This window comes from Uranotaenia lowii, chromosome 1 (assembly GCF_029784155.1).
Source record: "Uranotaenia lowii strain MFRU-FL chromosome 1, ASM2978415v1, whole genome shotgun sequence".
Taxonomy (NCBI): domain Eukaryota; kingdom Metazoa; phylum Arthropoda; class Insecta; order Diptera; family Culicidae; genus Uranotaenia; species Uranotaenia lowii.
This window is the reverse complement of record NC_073691.1, coordinates 96,174,994-96,195,100: the sequence shown is the minus strand read 5'-3', so window position 1 is coordinate 96,195,100 and position 20,107 is coordinate 96,174,994. Positions and strand designations below refer to the sequence as shown.

Genomic DNA, 20,107 nt, shown 5'->3' with positions numbered 1-20,107 from the left:
GATCGCATGGTTGAGACTTTGTGCAGCATTCTGGAAAATCAATTTCATCCGCTTTTATTCGGCTTTGAGGGCATACATATACATACACACACACCCAAACAGTCAGCCAGCGGCCAGACCCACCTCGCCCCGGTTCAAATTTTTGCCCGCATTTTGTCTTTGAGCGTCCCAGCCAAAGTTTGCCAGTAAAATAAAGTTTAATAAGAGAAAAGCAGAAGATAAGATAATGATGAAGGGAAGATTGAAAAAGCTTTTTTTTCCTGTGCTGTTTTATCTTTGACTTTTGTGGATTATTGCTTCGTTGTGAAAGGACTATCGGATTGTTTTCGATATTAAATGAAAAAACACTTTCCCGTATCTACACAAAACACTAGCCCCTGTTGTTCGAACTTTTTGTTATACCTATTTCCTTTCTCTAAACTTTTCAGAAAAAGAGCGTCTGCCGGAATCGAGCTTCATCGAAGGTGGTGGACATGGCTATGGCGAAGGTGACGATGATGATGAGGACGACGACGACGAAGAAGGTACGAGGGAAGTGTAATTTGCGGAATACAAAAGTTTGTTTATAATTTTTATCTTATCCACAGAGGAAAATCCAATGACAGAGACGGATTTTAAGTTCGACGATTTTGCTAAAAGGTGAGTTTTTTCTCAAATTAGGATTTTTGAAAACTAGTTTTATCATTGCCTTTTTTTAATTGGTTAAAAAATGGTGTACCTTTATGGAAAAAAACTGTACTAAAATATTTAATTTTTCGTTTACAAGTTCGTCATTACCATATTGAGGAAGTAAAGAGATTAATCACCGTAATTTATGTTTGTTACTTAAGGCTATGATCATTTAGAATCCGGGCAGTTACAAACGTGTGTATTTTAAAAACTATTCATTTTATCGAAAAACTTTCTATGAAGGAAATGAAGGTGTTAATATGACAGTTAATCTAATAATATATAAACAAAATTTATCAATGATATCAAAAATACTCATACTTTTTCATAAAATCACTTTTTTTTCTTTGCACACTTTTTTAAGTCATGTATTGATCTATTATTTTTACCACAGAAGCAAACCAAAATCAAAATATGTTATACAAACTCACCTGGAAAAAGCAATTGGAATCAGGTTGGAACCTTTTCATGAGTAGGCATCTCGAATAATTTGATCTCTTAAATCCGATTTTGACATAAATTTCTTTGTGCATCAGAACACATCTGTCACATTGCGTAAAAAACGGTTGCACAGATTGCGATCTATTGAACCGCTCACTTTTAGTTATTTACAAGGTGTCTGCTAGTCGGGCATCACTTTTTGCCTGCCGGAAATGGATTTGTTGCATTATTTAAGGGGTCTGCATTCAGTTATTCCCAATAACCATAGACTTTTTCCATATTTAAGATCAAGGGTTGCACCCCGATGGTTGGTTTGAACTTCGTGTGGATCCTAGAGCGGCTATTTATACTTCTTAACCATTTGGTCCGAAAAAAATTAGAAAAAATCAACAGTTCATAAGCTTTCAAGTCAACAATGAAGAATTTTCGAGGCGCAAAATGCGTAAAAGGAGCAAATTCGTGAAAAATTATTTTAACCATGCCTTTTTTCATCGTAAATATCTCAAACACACGTAAACTTAAAAATCTATCAAAAATAGGCAAGATAGTCCATTTCATAACCAACACAACGCTACTAAAGTTTTGAATGTCCGAGCTCTATTGACGTAGCTTTCACCGAAATAAAGTGCCCGGATACTAAATGATCATAGCCTTAGATGCTATTTCATCTTGGTGTCAGACAAATGGAATGGAAGTCAACACTAAGAAAAGTTACTCAATAACATTCACACGCAAGAAATTCTATTTCAATTTTGAATACATCTTGAGCGAGGAGACTATAGCAAAAGTTTCTTCTGTGAAGGACTTTGGCATCACCTTGGACACCAAGTTGACATTCGACATCTCCGCATCGATCAGCAAAGCCTACGTGATTCTCGGTTTCATACGGAGGAATACGCAGAACTTTAGAGACATCTACTGTCTGCGAACTCTGTTATGTACACACGTTAGAATAAGGTTGCCTGATTGCTCAGTTTTATCCGGTATTGCCCGGATATTTAATGAGAAATTTGGGAACAGTCCAGGCCGGCCCGGTTGTCCGGATTTAATTGAAAAATGTCTGGATTTTGCTCAGATTTATTAACTTTATTTGGCATATCAAACAAAAAAAAACAACAAACGCCTCCAAAACAATTTTTTTTGAGAAATTTCTATAAAATAATCATGGAAGGTTTTTTGGAAATGTAAAATACGATTCAAAATCTGTCGATGAGTTTTGATGAAAAAATTCAAGTTGTTCAATTTTTTTTTTAAATTTTTGCTGAGTAATTTCAGGGATTTGAGAAAATTTGCCCGGATTTGCCCCGGATTTACGGTCGTCACTTTTAAAGTCGCCCGGATTTTGCCAGGTTTTTATTTAAAATAGCCCGGTTTGTCCGGCCCGGATACGCGCTGAAAAATTCAAGCAACCTTACGTTAGAAGCATACTGGAGTACGGAATACAAATCTGGGCACCATTCTAAAATCTAAATTAGTATAACATAAACAAAAATAATACTAGACTCACACAATTTTCCACAAACGATTACCTTTCCGAGTTGTCCCGCAAAAGACCCGGCTCGGTTCCGTCTTCTTCAACCATTTTCGGTTCGACAACAAATTTAATTTTCAGTTGAAATATAGCATATTGGAAACATCAACCACTAGTTGAATCTATTATATATATAGTTGAAGGCCTAGACTCAATCATACTATTGTAGTTGAAGCTATCTTATTTATTGTTGAATCAATTATACTATTATAATTAATTCCATTATTCTTATAGTTCATTGCAGAAGATTAATCAGCAGTTTGAAGTTGAATCTATTATATCCATTGTTCAATGCGGAAAAATCAACTACACTCTGATGATTTATATAACAAGCCGAAACAACTTTTTCTCCATGTATACCAGCTAATCTTCAATGCAGCGTACACTATACCCGACACCGTGTGAACTGTTTTGTAGTGAATGTAACGATGAAAGTATATTTTGAGAGAACGTGTCAACAAGTATAGCTAGCTAACCCGGTGTGCTTTGTTACACTTTTCAAAAATAAATCAAATTTTCTAAAAGTTATTCAAATTTTAATTGTTTTGTGAGAATTACTTTGAAACAAATTACAACATAAATAAAAAACAACAACTATGGAATGAGGGATGCAGCTGGAGTCTCGAATTGCAATACAAAGAAGACTTAGACAATTTTTTTTAAAATTGATAAACCTTATTTGAGTCTCACATTTGATATTTAAAATCAGTTTTTATGAGCTTCATAAATTATAAAATTAATCAATTAAATAATTGATATAAATTCCCCACCCTCTCCCCCTTCCAATGCAGGAAGAGCTCAAGGACTATACCGTAGATATATTTTGAGTATTTGAAAAATGTCACATGACACATTTAGCTCCATTCGTTAGAGTTTTCAAATTATGCCAAATAAATATGAATAAAGCATGCCTCTTTCTTCACGACTCCGCCCTGAAAAAGGAGCGTCTCAAATTATTCATACGCAAACAACCTATCTTATAAAATATGACCCCATTGCTTCATATTTTATCGATTTATGCCAAAAAAAGTTGGTGAGAGAGCTCTCCTGTTCTTTACATTCTTCACTGCTAGATGAAGTCGAAGTCTCTAATAATTATAATCATACCCATTTTTTCGTATCCAAAAACCCTCTCGCATCAAATTTAATCACATTGATGATAAGTTTTAAGCTTTACAACAAAGTTTATATGGAATCCCTTCCTTTCCTACCCTCTTCACACTGCAAGATGTGAGGTTCTATAACAATCGTAGAAACAGATCTCATACTCAAATACCTTTCCATGCCACACTTGATTCCATTTGCTGGCTTTGCCAACATTAATTGAAAACTAATGCTAACAAAATTGTATTGGTCCATCCTCCCCTCTTCCTATGTTCCTGTTCGCTGGAAGAAGGGTGGTGTCTCAAATAATCAATAACCATATCAAAATGATTTCCCATGTCGAATTTCGTCCATTTGTTAAATGAATTATAGAAGCCCTCCTCCTCCCTTCCTATATCACCAATTCTATGCTCCTACTGCAAGAAAGGTTTAAAATAATGATAGAAATATTTCTCGAATTGAAATTACATCCCATGCCAAATTTGGTTCCATTTGCTCGATTGGCTGGTTAGTCGAGTTATGCAAAAACATGTTATAGAGTCCCTTTTACCCATTGGATGTAGGGGTGAGTACTTTATATTCATAGAAATATTTCTTGTACTCAAGACCCTTCGATACCAAATTTGGTTTTATTTGCTCAATTAATTTTCAAGTTAAGCTTAATTTGTATGGACATCTCCTTTCCCCATTTATATCGCCCCGCTGAATGAAAGGAGGGGCCTCAATATCACACAATTATTTTTCGTTTTCAAATACTCTCCCATGCCAAATTTGGTTTCATTTGCTCGATTTATTCTCGAGCTATGTATAAAAATTGTATGGAAGGTCCCCTCCTCCCCTTTACATCCTCCCCGCTGGAAGAAGGGAGGTTTCTAAAATAACCATATAAACATTTCTCGTATTGAAATGCACTAACATGTCAAATTTGGTTCCATTTGCTTGATTAGTTCTCGAGTTATGAAACAAATAGTAAGAGAGCCCCTCTTCCTTACTCCCCACTACAGTACACTGGAGAAAAGGGCAAAAACCAAACCATCACAGAAATATTTCTCGTACCTAAATACTTTCCCATGCCAAATTTGGTTCCATTTGCATGATCAGTTCTCGAATTATGAAGACTTATTACTTTCATATGACAGACCCTCTCCCCTACTCCGGGAAATTGGAGGGATATCAAACTGTTGTAGGAACCTTCCCCGGCCTCCAATACCCCATCCAGCCAAGTTTCACGCAAATCGGTTCAGTAGTTTTCGGGTCAATGGGAACAGACAGACAGACAGATGGACAGAACTTCATTTGTATATATATAGATTTTCTCTGTTATATTTTTACTTCCGGTTTCCATGTATAAACCTTGCCAGTTGGCAACTGATCGAACGTTTCATTTTATACAGTTTTTGATATGGCACATCATCGACTCAAACCCAGAATTCACTGCCGATACTGAAATCCAGATACAAACCGTCTGGTAATCTACACCAAATTTACACCACACTAGAGTCGCTCGATCTCCAACACTTCATTTTGAACCGATAGACTGAAAATTTCCATTTCGCGAACATCTGGGCACTCTACCCGGGATATTTTGCCTATTTTTCTTCCTCTTTCCTTGGCTCCTACCACATGCTTACATTTTGAATCACATCGTTCATTCACCTCATTTCATCGCTATTTGAAACCTAAACCACCACCCCCCACAAACACTTGATTGACCCTTTTCCATAATCTTCAAAACTCAGCGCTTGCTGTTATTCATGAATGACGTGTTCGGATGTTTTATGGTGGACTAAACTCTATTCCTTCTTCAAATATTTTTTTATGTTTCACCATCACCAAATTAATTTTCGCTCATCAATGCAACTTACATCGATGACTCTTTATATTGAAAAAAAAAACGAACAACAATAAACATCCACTAAAACGGCACTGAGAATGGGCGGCTTTTGGAAGAATTTCCGACTTTTTCACAACTTCTTTAAAATACTATTGATTTTTTATCTCACTTCACTATTTTAACCATCCGCAATTGGTAGGTACTGAGACAAATGCTTCCGTTTTATACGTCTACAAATTTTAATAATGCAGGGCTTCTGTTTATTCTTCCGGCATTTTAAGGCATAGGAATGACACCATAATATCGGAATCCCTCTTTGCAAAGTATTCTTCCAAACTTCCCACATTACTGGAACTACAAAAGAACATATGTATAAATCTTCAAAACATGTAAGATTTCTTCTCCGAACAGACGCGAAAAACAGGTACACATAGCAGCAAGCTGGAAATCAACCGCATTCTTGCACTGTCTGCACTGTCAAAAATGTACACACAGTTCGAATCATGCATTGGAGTGAAACACATGATCGGCAACTACGGTTAAGGATCATCAGAGAAGTCAAGGCTCATACAAGAATTCCTAATTTTTTATAAGCAAGAAACTAAGAGTAAATCGCAAAAATGTCCCGCAAATTTTTCTCCGATAAGCTAAAAGTGTTGCCTAGATATGAGTCATTAAAACCTAATCCCAAAAAAGGAAATTTTTGCTAGTTGCAGAGCTCGTAAGCTGTATAGCCGGTATCGGTATCGGTACATTATCTCAGGTTAATGAGACAGGTGATTTCTGTTGAATGACAAAACTCATGAAAAACTCTTTTTCAAACACATTCCAGCTGTTGAATCTTAAAACATTTCTGATCGTGGCAAGCTCCCTAGTTGGTTGTTTCGTAAAAAATGTAATGATTTGTCGAGACTCTGCTCCTGTGAAAAAAACAACAATTTTCAAAACAAAAACTAGCCCTAGGATAGCACTATTTTCTGAAACTTCTGATTTTGATGATGGATTTACTTATACACAATAAGAATTGTGATGACCCATGAATGAGTTAAATTAGAAAAAAATAAGGTGATTGCGTTTCCGATAACAGCATCAGATGATAGTAACTGCAGTGTAAATTATAGTTCTTGATGTATTACTAGCTTGTAGTGCTCTATGTCAAGCAGCAAAATAATAGAGCATAGAAAATTTACATTTTAGTTTACATCTGCCGACATGTGCCATCCGCATAAGAAGGTAATGCGGCTTATAACTTTGACTAAATTACTCGTCTCATGTATTTACTGCACTGGGCGTGCGGGATGTACCAGTTGCCACTACAAGAATTCCCCCCGAACTCCGACAAATACATATCCTATATGTGTTTGAATAAAGTTGTGTTTTAATAAAATTTATTAACGGGATTAAATTTATATTATTAGTTTGTTCCGCTTGGTGCACGTTTGTGTTTATGTCTGCTTGCGGGTTTATTATTTGCCCTGTCTGGTCTGAGGGCCCTTCTGCTCGCTTTTCTGTGCGTGTAACCGCACACTTCCACTTCCGCTTCCGTCGTTGCGTTGGCATGAAAGCGCCTACAACGACGCCGCTGCCGCGGCGGGCGTCGTCAGATGGTGCATAGCAGAGAGCCATTTTCTTCTCTCTAGTGCCATTATTATAACGAACGATGCCAGATTGTCGGAAGCCGAAACCAAGAAAGGATTAGACAAAGTGGAGCATATAAGCTCCCCCAACACAGTTCGGGGAAGGATTGTGGGGTACTCTCCTAACTTCAACAGGGCACCGTTTACTGGAGGTCGAAAAACAACGACAAATGGGGAAACGACGACGACGGCAGGCAGTGGGGATGATAATTTTTCGTGCCGTTTGAGGTTCTGAGCTTTGAATTCGCAGACTCTTCCAGTGCTTTGTCAGACGGTGTTGGCGAACCTGAAACCTTTCTATTTTGTTACGGTAAGGGTAACATAATCACCATCATAACCGGGGTTACCAAAACTTACGAGTGGTTGTTATTAATTATGAGTGTTTTATTTTGAATCTGAACCCAGATCTAAGTCTGCAATCCTAATGATTGCAGTATTAGTTTCCAATTTAAGATATTTATTCCCCTTTCAAAAAGTAAGCCTTCAACTATAGGCCACTTGGTAGCCCGAGAAAGCTATACACAATTACCTGTCCCGTCTGGTATGATTTTGTCGAACCCAAAAACAGACAAAACCGCATACTCGTGCCAGCGTAGATTTGTATTTATGAGTATTTGCACATTATTTCGAGCTTAAAAGGTTTTAATATTTGGCCTTCGACATCCACGGGTTCGTTCCGGAGAAAGTCAAGCCCTTGCCTGCAGCATAACATCCGGATAATGGTTTGGTTTGGGTACCATCAACTGAAGAAGTGGCATCATCCTCGACCGACAAGTGTTGTGTTGTAGGTATTTTCGTGCACTTTATGGAAATTCACTAGCCGAGCAAAGGTTAGCCTTTGGCAATGGGTATCTCTGCGTGTGCACGTGTTTATTGTGCATGCTTGTCGGCCCCAAATCCGCCATAATAATCTGCACCATAAACACTAATTCGAGCAAGACGACCCAGATCCAGGTAATATTGGGCTTCACCAGAAAAAAGCCCCCTGCAATATTGCCCTTAATGGTTACGGCTCGGGGCCTGGATCACTGTTGTATGCAGAATGGAAAAATCTTTTTTTTTTTGCTTAAATGAAAAAACGGATATGATTTGTAAAGAAAATAAATGGATTTTCTTATCGATTTAAATACAATGTTTGCATACAAAACATATATTTTCCAATTGCGCAAAAAAAAAGTTTAATTAGTGGGAGCTATCGAATATTTTTTTAAAGAAGAGTTTTCAGTTCAATATAGTTAAGAATGTGTTCGAGATGTACACTGAAAATAATTAATTGACCAACCTTATTACAACCTTTTAAAAAACCAAAATAAAGCAGGATCCCACGAAACTCTTCAAAATCGGAAAAACATGCTCGAATAAATTTCACTTAGTACATAAGAAAGCTGAAGTTAGAAGCTATATGTAACACATATGGATTTTTTTTAAATTTTTTTTTTTAAGATCATGGCCACAACAAATGTTAAAAGTAGTATAAAAACCGTTCTTTTCAATCAATCAACCGCCAAAGCTGTTTTAGTCAAAGTAGAAAAAAAAATGGAAAGGTGATGTAATTTAACATATTTTGGCATCTTTAGGTTCTAAAAATATTAAACACAGAATTTTTCAAGACTTTTCGAAGGTAGCTGTTTTTGGAACTTTTTTTCAATCTGACTTGTCTGAGGCTATTCTAGCACCTAAATTCGAGGAATGATTTTACGTTTATAATTTTCATATTTTTGTGAAATCTCACAGCGTGAATTGTTGCACCTCACTAGAATGTAGATTGAATTTGCTTTCCAATGAATATACTTTTGATTGGTGATTGGTCCAAACAAAGTAAAAGCACTGAAAATCCGGGTTCCACCTGACGGTGGTCCACGAAAACAGATGAAATTTCAATTTGTAAAAAAATCGCGCAAATTAGTGAACTCTGAAAAATTACAGTAAATTCAATTTTTGTTGCATCAAAAATCTAAAGACAGCAAAATGTTAGAATTTTAATAAATTTTGTAGTCATATTTTTTAAAAAACTCTGCCATCGCTCAAATAGTATTTACTAGCAATCGAATAAAAAGTAGGTTTTTCAGACCAGTATTTTGAACTTTTTGTGACCCTTTCATTACAAAAAATTTAAAAAAATATTTCTTGGCTTCATGATGTATACATTAACTTCAGCTTCGATATGCATAGGGCAAATATTTTTTTTAGACGTGTAATATATGAACTACAACAGTTTTCCTGAGGCACGTTTTTTTCGGATTTTTTTTTCTTTTATGTTGAATAATGAGAAAACTAGTAGCTTAAGGTATATATAATGTTCTGAACATATTTTAGTGACATTACAAGGTTTCTTTTGATAAAATTTTTATATTAAATCAATTTTTATTCAAACGACTTAGATAGATTTTACTTTTGGAGTGTCAAATTGACACTCTAAGTCGGAAGAGGGAGTTTTTTTAGCCAGGCTTCTATGGTTCGTCCATAAAAAAGTAAAGATACAATAATCAAGAACTTTTGAAAGCATTTTGGGTCCTCGAAGAAATTTTTGTTTTTTGAAGCTTCTGAAAAAAGTTACAAGCCTTCAAACTTGCAATAGTGTCAAAATGACACTCTAATGCGGATAAGGGTTAATGGAAGGGGCTTTTGTGTATAATAGATTATCCTTAAATGCAAATGCTTACATTTTCACAAAACTTGATTAGAACCACTTGTCAATTGAAATGAAATGAATTTTTTAAGCGAGGGACAAAGTAGGCGCAAACCTAGAGCAAGCTCATTCGTGTTGGTAAAAAGTGGTAGAAATTTTGACACTTGTAGCACATAATGAAAACTTTACCATGCAAAAGCATTTTCAAGATCAGCGGCCTTCAGCTTCAAGTTTTTTTTATAACGCGTGTTCTATTTTAGCTTGCTGTGATACAAAAATAGCTGAATTTCTATCACATACGGCTGAAATAGAAAGAGTGCTGTAAAAAAATACAACGCCAAAGGCTTTAAAAACATTTTTGCATGGTGAAATTTTCAAAATTTGCTACAAGTGCCAAAATTTCTACTACTTTTTCCCAACACGAGTGAACTTAATCTTAGAAATTTCAAAATTGAAAAATTATTTGTTCCCTTTTTGTTGATTTAATTGTCAAATTTGGTATTTTTGTTATTTTATAGTAGTTTTTGAAACAATTCTCAATCATTCTAATAACAGGGTATGTAGTATGTTTTATTTGTTGAACTCGTTTTATTGCATACACTTAGGCACATAGGACATGAAAACATTGAAATTATTGAAATTGAAATTCATTTAGAGACAGTTGGTTATTAATTGTATAGTGAAGGGGCAACTATCAGTTAAGCAACAACTAATGCAGGAGAATTGTCGTATTTTGATCCGAATAACACAATTAAACAGGATTAAAGGTGTTATTTTTAGTTTTGTGAAAGTTATGAATCATTAAAGTTGTTTTCAAATCATTTTTATGACAATAGGATTTTGGAAAATTTCCAGCAAAAATGTTTGTTGAGTACAGGAGAATGTTTATGATTGATCGAATCTAAACTGTGTGTTGGCTGATAAACGGTGGATAATGTGCAACACGAGACCCCATAGTGGTCATATCACCTCTTATTCACAACTCCTATCTCTACCTCCCCGCGGTGCCGGCTGGGGTGCGAGTAACCTAAGCGGAGATCGGGTACCCAACCCCGGTGGATGCTTTGGTCGCATGCAGACTGAGAAGGTGGCCGCACGCGTCTGTTCCCCAGGTCAGGGGCGGCGTGCAAAAACAACCGAGCGTCTGTTCTCCAGGTCAGGGGCGGCTCAAACAGCGTCTGTCTTGCAGCAAGCGGCTGAATTTATGAAATGCGGCTCCCGCCAGCTAAGTCCAAGATGGCAGCCCCATCGCGGGATAGGGACTTTAGGCTAACAACCTACTGCTCCCGATTTGAAATTGTTACGGAATCCGAAAGAAATGACCGACCTGGAACTTTGGTGACGACTTTTAGCATGAAAACACGGACACGAATTGGAACTTGGAATATTTTAACTCTTGCCCAACAAGGCAAACTGGAACAACTTGCTAGAGAGGCTAGCCGCCTCAAGCTTGAAATTCTGGGACTGAGCGAAGTCCGTTGGCCTAATACTGGAGAACACAAGACACAATCCTTGCAAGTCCTGCTTTACTCTGGCATACGAGGAGAACATGCTACTCGGGAACGAGGAGTTGGTTTCCTGTTAAGCCCGCAGGCCTACGCGGCCCTCATAAGATGGGAACCGATAAACGAAAGAATAATCGTAGCCAGATTCAGAACACGGGTTAGAAACCTTACAATGGTCCAGTGTTATGCGCCAACTGACGTTGCCGACTTGCAGGAGAAAGAGCAGTTTTACAGTCAACTGAACAGCGTGGTTGAGAGAATTCCGAAGGGTGACATTCAAATCCATTTGAGCGACTTCAACGCAAAAATTGGCTCCGACAATCAGGACCTTGAGCGCATCATGGGGCGCCATGGCCTAGGACAGATGAGCGAAAACGGAGAGCTGTTTGTAGAATTTTGTGGCAACAACAACATGGTGATCGGCGGATCGCTCTTCCCCCATCGACCAGCACATAAGGTCACTTGGGTATCCCGAGATGGCCGAACAGAAAATCAAATTGACCACATCTGCATCAGCCGAAAATGGAGAAGGAGCCTTCTTGATGTCCGCAACAAACGAAGCGCAGACATTGCATCTGACCATCACCTCGTCCTTGGCGAGATACGACTGAGAGTTGCGCGTGTCCAACGGCGCGAGGAGAAAGTCGGGTGTCGATACGACGTCCGCCGGTTGGAGAATCCAGAGGTGAAAAGGGCATACGTTGAACAGCTAGAATCCCGAGCCTCAGAGCTGCCGACAGACGGAACAGTCGAAGAACAGTGGTGTGGAATCAAGAATGCCTTTATCACGACGAGCCATGGTACTCTCGGTAAAGTTTGTGGAAGAAGGAGTGAATGGATGTCGGATGAAACTTGGAGGATGGTCGATGATCGGAGAAAGGCGAAAGTCGGAATTGAGCAGGCATGTACCGGGTCAGCCAAAGCAGCCGCCCGCTTACGATATGCGGAGCTGGAAAAGGCAGTTAAACGAGCTTGTAGACGAGACAAGAGAGCCTGGACAAACCCCCTAGCCGAAGAGGGAGAAAGAGCCGCCGCCAACGGAGATATCCGATTACTTTATGACATTTCTCGCCGCCTCAGTGGTGTAAGGACTAATGCAAGAATGCCGCTAAAAGATCGAGCAGGTCAGTTATTGACCGATCGAACAGATCAGCTCAAACGATGGACTGAGCACTTCGAACAACTCTTCCGAGTCACGAATAGCGATGGCCAACAGAATCTGCAGCTCGAAGCGCCAACAATAAGTCGCATAAATGGCGTCAACTCGGAAGCGCCTTCGCTGGCTGAAATAGAAGCGGCAATCAAAAACATGAAATCCAACAAAGCACCTGGGATCGATTGCATCCCTGCTGAAATGCTGAAAGCCGACCCTGCCCTATCAGCACAAATGTTGCACCGTCTTTTCGCTGACATCTGGGATACTGCAACATTCCCGGCCGACTGGATGCAGGGTATCCTCGTAAAGGTCCCGAAGAAAGGAGACCTGACAGAGTGCGGTAACTGGCGAGGCATAACGTTGATCTGTACAACCCTCAAAGTACTCTGCAAAGTGATTCTGAACAGGATCCAGGAGAAAATAGACGCTACACTCCGACGGCAACAAGCTGGATTCCGATCTCGACGATCATGTGTGGACCACATCACAACGCTACGAATCATACTGGAACAAATCAACGAATTCCAGGACTCTCTTCTGCTGGTGTTCGTTGATTTCGAAAAAGCATTCGACCGACTTAACCATGAAAACATCTGGGCGGCTCTAAGGCGACGAGGGGTCCCAGAGAAACTAGTCCATCTCATCGAAGCACAGTATGAGGCATTTTCGTGCAAGGTCTTGCACTACGGTGTCTTGTCCGAACCAATCCCGGTAACTGCTGGAGTGAGACAAGGATGTATTCTATCACCGCTACTTTCTCTAATCGTAATGGATGAGATTCTGATTGGATCGATTGACTGTGCACCGAACCGAGGATTGCCGTGGAATCCTTCAACAATGGAGCAACTGAACGACCTTGACCTGGCTGATGATATTGTTTTGCTCGCCCAAACACAACCAGATATGCAGAGCAAACTCGACGACCTCACCGAAAGTTCCAAGGCAGCAGGTCTCAAAGTCAATGTCGGAAAGACCAAGTCGATGGAGATCAACACAGGAGATCCCTCCAGTTTCATGGTAGCTGGGCAACAAGTTGAGAAAGTGGATTGCTTCCAGTATCTTGGTAGCCAGATTACGCCTGATGGTGGTACCAGAAAAGACATCGAAACACGGATCAGAAAGGCCCGATTTGCGTTTGCGAGTCTCCGAAACATCTGGCGGTCACGCCAGATCTCTCTACGAACAAAAATCCGAATCTTCAACTCAAACGTCAAATCCGTATTGCTGTACGGGTGCGAAACTTGGTGCACATATGCGGTAACGACGCGAAAACTGCAAGTATTTGTAAACCGCTGCCTGCGGAATATCATCCGCGCTTGGTGGCCTGGCAACTGGATCTCGAATGAGGAACTACATCGCCGGTGTCATCAAAAGGCGCTAGAAATCGAGATTCGGGAACGTAAGTGGAGATGGATTGGGCACACGCTGCGAAGAGATGAAAACGAGATTTGCAGAGAGGCGCTTGACTGGAATCCAGAAGGTCATCGAAGAAGAGGCAGACCCAGAAATTCGTGGCGGCGAAGCCTAGCCGCTGAAATCCGAACTGTCGACGAGAATCTTGACTGGGACCAGGTGAAGACGCTGGCTCCGGATCGTCAACAGTGGAGGTCTTTTACCACGGCCCTATGCACCGGAGGATCGGCGCGGGATCATTAAGTAAGTAAGTAAAACTGTGTGTTGAGAACCTGTCGAAAAAAAGCGTTTATCATAAAAACAATGTAACGCAAATCTTTAAAAATTTCCCTTACATTGTTTCAAAGGTAGTCAAAATATCATATATAAATTAATTTATTTTTGTAGCACAATTTTTGTAAGTACATTTAGAGCGCCGATGTGGTCTAGCAGACAGGCTGGTTTTGGTATGTCTGGCGTACTAGGTTCGATTCCCGGTATCGGCTAGAAAACTTTTGGGTTCGAATCCCATAAGTGGCCGACAGGTAAGATGTGTTTCCTCTTATAATTGACTAGAAAATAAGAATGATAAATCAGTCGCCAGCTGGCCAGGTATATACACAGATGCCGGAATACCTGTAAGTAAACTAGCCCACCTGATTGACCCGTTCTTCCAAAATAAACCTACATAAAGAAACGCTATACGTTCACTCCATAACAAGTTCATACGAAGCCATGGGGTCTGGGTATGGTGCAGGGTGGATTTGATTTAAATAAAAGTGATTTAAATCATGATTAAAATCACGATTTAAATCACTTGATTTTGATCAGTGATTTAAATCAAATTTCTCAGTGAAATAGTATAGAATAGTTTTTTTTTTCATTTTTCCACGGTTTTAAGCATCGAAGCATCCCCTCTAGAATTAAGAATTGTTTTTTTTCTTGCTCCTTGTGATATTCCGAAAGTTGTGATTGACGAGAATGCCGAATGCTTGTCTACGTAGAAGGGGGTTGGAGTTTGGATCATGTCCACGTGGACGTACTTCATAAATATTACTCAAATTTAATACAAAAAAAAACTATTTTGATATGAAGTTGGCATTGGCAAACAATGTCCGCTCAAATATGCTCAAAGTAATTTTTGTTCATTTCTTTCAATCAATCTGAAAGAACTGATTCAATTTTCTTTTCTTTGTTTAATCAAATTATCCGATTTTTCATGTTTTTGCTTTAATTTGAACACTCAACGTTTTTAAAAGTTATGAATTAGAATTTATTCTATTTGTTCGATATTTTGATTTCTCTGAACCAAGAGATAAAGAAGGCTGATTAAGTGCTAAATTCTAACTCGTAGTCCATTTATAAATTTCGATAATATTTTTATTCGGCAAAGGAATTGCTCATTTGTTAATGAAATTAAACATTTTAATTTAAAAAGCACTAAAAAATTGTATTCAAACTATAAAATTAGACGGGGACAGTGGAAAACACGCATTACAAAGGAGTAAACTTAGGAAGGAATTTAACTAAATTTTCCAAGACAATCGTCAATCGTTTCGAGTGGATTTAGTTTGAACAGCATTGGTCTTTGATGAATGTTGAAAATCATGAATCATGAATGTTACACCTATACAGCCTTTATAAAGCTGAGTTTAACAACTCAGCTTTATCACATGATAGAAGAACCTTCAGATGCTAAAATATTTTCCTCAAAAGCAATTTATAGAACAAATCCTATTTAAATAAAAAAAAATCTTATTTAAATCAAAAACATCTGATTTAAATCGAAAAAATCTGATTTTTTTGGTTTTTTAAAAAAACCATTGATTTTTATCAACCATGGTGGCGCGCTGCATTGGAGATTTGCCGAACTTAATAATCTAAGCATGCATGTGAGCAAATACTTAGGCAGAAACTGCGGTGAATCCGTGCACCCATGGTAGATAACCTACATACATTTATTTTAGGTACATATGGTTTCCTAGAAAATATTAATGTATTAATATGTTAGTAATATATTATTTTAGTAGGTGCTATTTTTCATGCATTCAAGGGTTTAGCATGAACTTGTAACCAAGATACAATTTGAGTACATAACCATATATTTATTAAGAACTCATTTATTACAAATCAACGGAACACATATTGGTCCAAATGATGACCTAAAATTAATATAAAAAGAGTACTAAGTCTAATTACAGGGTTCTCAATACACTTAAAACTTTAGTACGGAAAACATCTCTCGAAACGTCAAAATCGAAGTGCTCAGAAAAACGGTTGAATGTTTTCATTACACCGATGATAGCGCTATTAGCTCCATAATTGTTCGAACGAAAGGGAACATACAATCGAAGATCTTGATTTCTAAGTCCACGGGGTCGCACACTTAGAGGAATGGCTTCTAGGAGCGTGGGGCAGTCAATTCGCGATGTCAAGAGATCGGCAACGAAGGAAGCTCGTGTTGCGTTTCTGCGGGCTTGAAGAGTGTCTATGTCTATGAGACGGCATCGATGTTCATAGCTTAGCAAGCGAAACGGGTCTTGCCAAGGCAAGTGTCTAAGGGCGAATCGCAAGAAGCGCCGCTGTATAGCCTCGATCCGTCCGGCCCCATTCTGGTAGTAGGGACACCAAACAGCTGATGCATATTCAAGGATAGAGCGAACAATACTGCAATAAAAACTTTTCAGGCAATACACATCCTTGAAGTCCTTGGACACTCGAAATAAGAATCCTCGATAAGTAGCTCCGGAACCAGTCAAGAAGTGTTCCACAGAAACCCAGTCGTTCGAGCTTTGGTGTAAATCGGTGTAAATTGCGTCGGCTTGAGACTTCGCAGCAAAACTTTCATGCACGTAAGAAGTAAACATCAGAAGGTTAGTTGTCGTGGAGCGCTTGGGCAAGAATCCGTGTTGATCGTCGGAAAAAATTTTCTCCAGGACAAGAAAATCGGATCCAAGACCACCAATTCGAATAGTTTGGCTACTGCGCATAATGCCGAGATTCCCCGGTAGTTGTTGACATCTCTCCTGTTACCTTTTTTATACACCGGAAACATGTAAGCCTCCTTCCATAGTGAGGGGAAGATGGCTCTGTCAAGCAAAGCTTGAAAGTAAGCCTAACAGGAGTCAGCCAAACAGACATGAAACGTTTAATAAAAGTAGCAGGTATTCCGTCCTGACCCGTAGAGAAAGAATTTTTGAGATGACCGCATCCTCAACCACAATGTTGTTTATAGAGAAGCCCAGTGGCGCAATGTTCTTGACCGCACTATCCAGATGTTCAGGGGATGTCGATGCTGTATTATAGATAGACGGTACTGAAATTTATAACAAAAAAATATATTACTAGCTAGAGTTTTTAGTAAACTTAAATTGGCAAAAATAAAATTCAAAACTTCCATTTTGACACTCTTATAAATCCTAGGAGTGAAATCTTAGCACAGCAATTTGTCAACTTAAGACACGTGGTCGTCAGCATTTTGACTACAAATTCGATTTATTGCTTTAAACGGTGATTAAATAATAAAATTTAGAAATGCTTCTGTGAGTGAGTATCGTAGATCTGCGTTAAATAGAATTTATCATCACAGAAAACCCCAACAGTACCGTTTGTCTCTCCTCAGAAGCTTATAATGGGCAGATGGCATGCATCTCACAAATCCTCTTCTGGACTTAGTCCAACGTAGTTTCATGACCCGATAGGATCCTACATCAAGACTGGCCTCTGTAGACCACTGATAAAATCACCTCCACATGTGTTCGTGCACTTGTTTCTCTCTATTTAGCATCCTTATGTCCTTCTTCTGTCCACGACGAATGGAATGCTCCAATGTCCTGTACCTACTTAGGAGGACTACAAACGTATAGTTAGATGGCTCAAAGTCGAGCCAAGTCGAGTTGGTTTGTTTATTATTGCTTCCGTTTCTGATTAAGAAAACAAGCAGATTATGTGTATGTTTCTTCATCTCCGCACAGTTTCCGGCGAACGGAGCAGAACAGAACGGAACAAGAAGGAGACAGGAGGATGCTGCTAAGAGCTATACTCCAACCGATACCGAGACTGAAATATGGCCAGCCAGGAGAGCAAAGCTTAAATAATCACATTCACATGTGCCAAGTTTCCTTCTCCCAGCAATTGTTTTATAGGTATCGAGGCGTATGAGTACACACATATGCGATAATTGGTAAAACGAGCCGGGGACCTTGTTCGGGTGCTTCCTTGCCGACGACTCGACTTGCCATTGTGTTTTCTAAGGGGACCGTCAGAGAAAGGGAGAAGCGGGATTCCGTCCCATCCGGCCGGATGGGGTTGGGGAGTCATCTACGTACGAAATGTTTGCACAACTGGCGTTTCCCGTTTGCATTCTGGTTGTTTTATGTGTGTGATATTTGATGCTGCTCTCGATACACAAATGATGTTGTCCTCTGTCATAAAGCTCGTGTACTAAACTGTTTGATTAATCATGAGCAGCAGATCGAATGCTGTCTCTGCATTCGATTACTAGAATTTTTTTTCTGGCTTTTAAAAAGTTTTTGTTTTATTGGACGTTGCCTTACGGCGTAACCTTACGGCACACTGAACGGGTTCAACCGGAAATTCCGGAACGAGTTTCGGTCATAAAAGTTTTTACTTTAGAAACCTAATCATAATTATCTCTAAAAAGCGATCAAATAAGCCTCTTCGTATTCCAACTATCGGTTCTATAGGATGGCTTAGAAACTATCCTTATAATGAAGAGTTATTATAGGGATTCTGATCCAGATCTTACGGAGATTAATTGTAAAATTAATTGGGCCAATAAATGAAACTTACCAAAGTCCCTCTTCAAGCAGAAGCAGAGCCGTAGGAATAACTGACTAGGAGGAAGGGGTTTTTTTGTAACCTATTTTTTCTATGACATTTTTCCCAAACAATGCTTGAATATTAATATTATTTTTTAATACTATTTGTATATGCATTTTTAGTTCTTTTGCATATATAGTTTTTCGTGTTAAATAGGAACTTTTGAAAATACATCCTAAAATCTTTCGAATGATGATTAATATTTGTATTAAGAATCTTTTAGTAACAAAATACAAAACTTACGTTCATCTTGAAATTTTCATCAAAATCTGGTGAAGATTGCCAAAAGTTCTCCCGCGAGTATCCGGGCCGGGTAAATCTGGACTATTTTATTTAAAACCTAGCGAAATTCGGGCAATCTATTCCTACAATTTCAAACCAAATCCCTGGCAATATCCATGAAAATTTGACAATAATCCAAGAATTATTCAACAAAAATCAAGAAGAAAAACATTTGAATCATGAATTTTCACCGGAAATCGTAACCAGATTTTGAACTGTAATTCAGGTTCCCAAAAAATCGTTAATGTTTATTTTAATAAATTTCGCTTGAAAATTTTCATTTTTGAGCGAAAAAAGCAATTTGAATTTTTTATTTGATTTTTCAAAAAACCAAAAATGTGAATGAATTCGGACAAAACCAGCATTTTTTTCAGCAAAGTTGGGCAACCGGGTCCTTCCATTTTTTTAAATTTAATATCCGGGCAAGTCCGGGTAGTCTGGCCAGCTTTATTTTGCTTATTTGATTACTTAAAGTAAGTTTTTTTAGAATGTCTTCAACTTTAAAAAAAATCTAAAAATTAGTCCTGTAACAGATTAAATTTTGCGGTTCAAATCGGATTCTAGTTATAAATTTTAGTTAGAAATTTGGTTCTGTAAAGAACTGCAATACTAATAATTTTCAACAATACTCCAAATCATATGGAATTCCCTGAAATTTCTTTATAAGAAGACACATGTTATTACTTTTCATGAAAAATCAATTCCTTTGGATAGTTTTTGCCTTTCTTTCAGAAAGGTTTAGTTATCGGTCGATTTGAGAGATAATTAATTATGGGTCTTAGATATACCTTTATAGGTAACTATCGAATCATCTCGACGAGTTTAGACGATGTCTGTGTATTTGTGTGATTTTTTTAAAACTTTGGTCTTCATGTTTTTGTAAAACTGGGCAGGAGAATAAAAATGATTTTTATCTAATTGGTTTTTTCACTCTTCAATCTATAAAAGAATGAAAAAAACCAAATAGTTTGAAAAAAAAAATTTATACAAATTATTATGAAATGATCACTCCAAAAAACATGTTCATTTGATTGCAGTTGAAATCCAGCAATCACTAATAAAGATTATCGTAAATACGACGTCAA

General features: G+C 38.2%; 1 protein-coding gene across 1 annotated transcript in view; it reads left to right on the top strand.

Moving 5' to 3' along the window:
- Nucleotides 1-20,107, top strand: part of LOC129753099 (protein timeless homolog) — a 225,096-nt gene that overhangs the window by 152,592 nt on the left and 52,397 nt on the right. The window contains exons 9-10 of the mRNA XM_055748904.1: nt 429-524; nt 588-639. Of these exons, the coding sequence (XP_055604879.1) occupies nt 429-524; nt 588-639 (148 nt within the window). The remainder of the gene's footprint in view (nt 1-428; nt 525-587; nt 640-20,107) is intronic.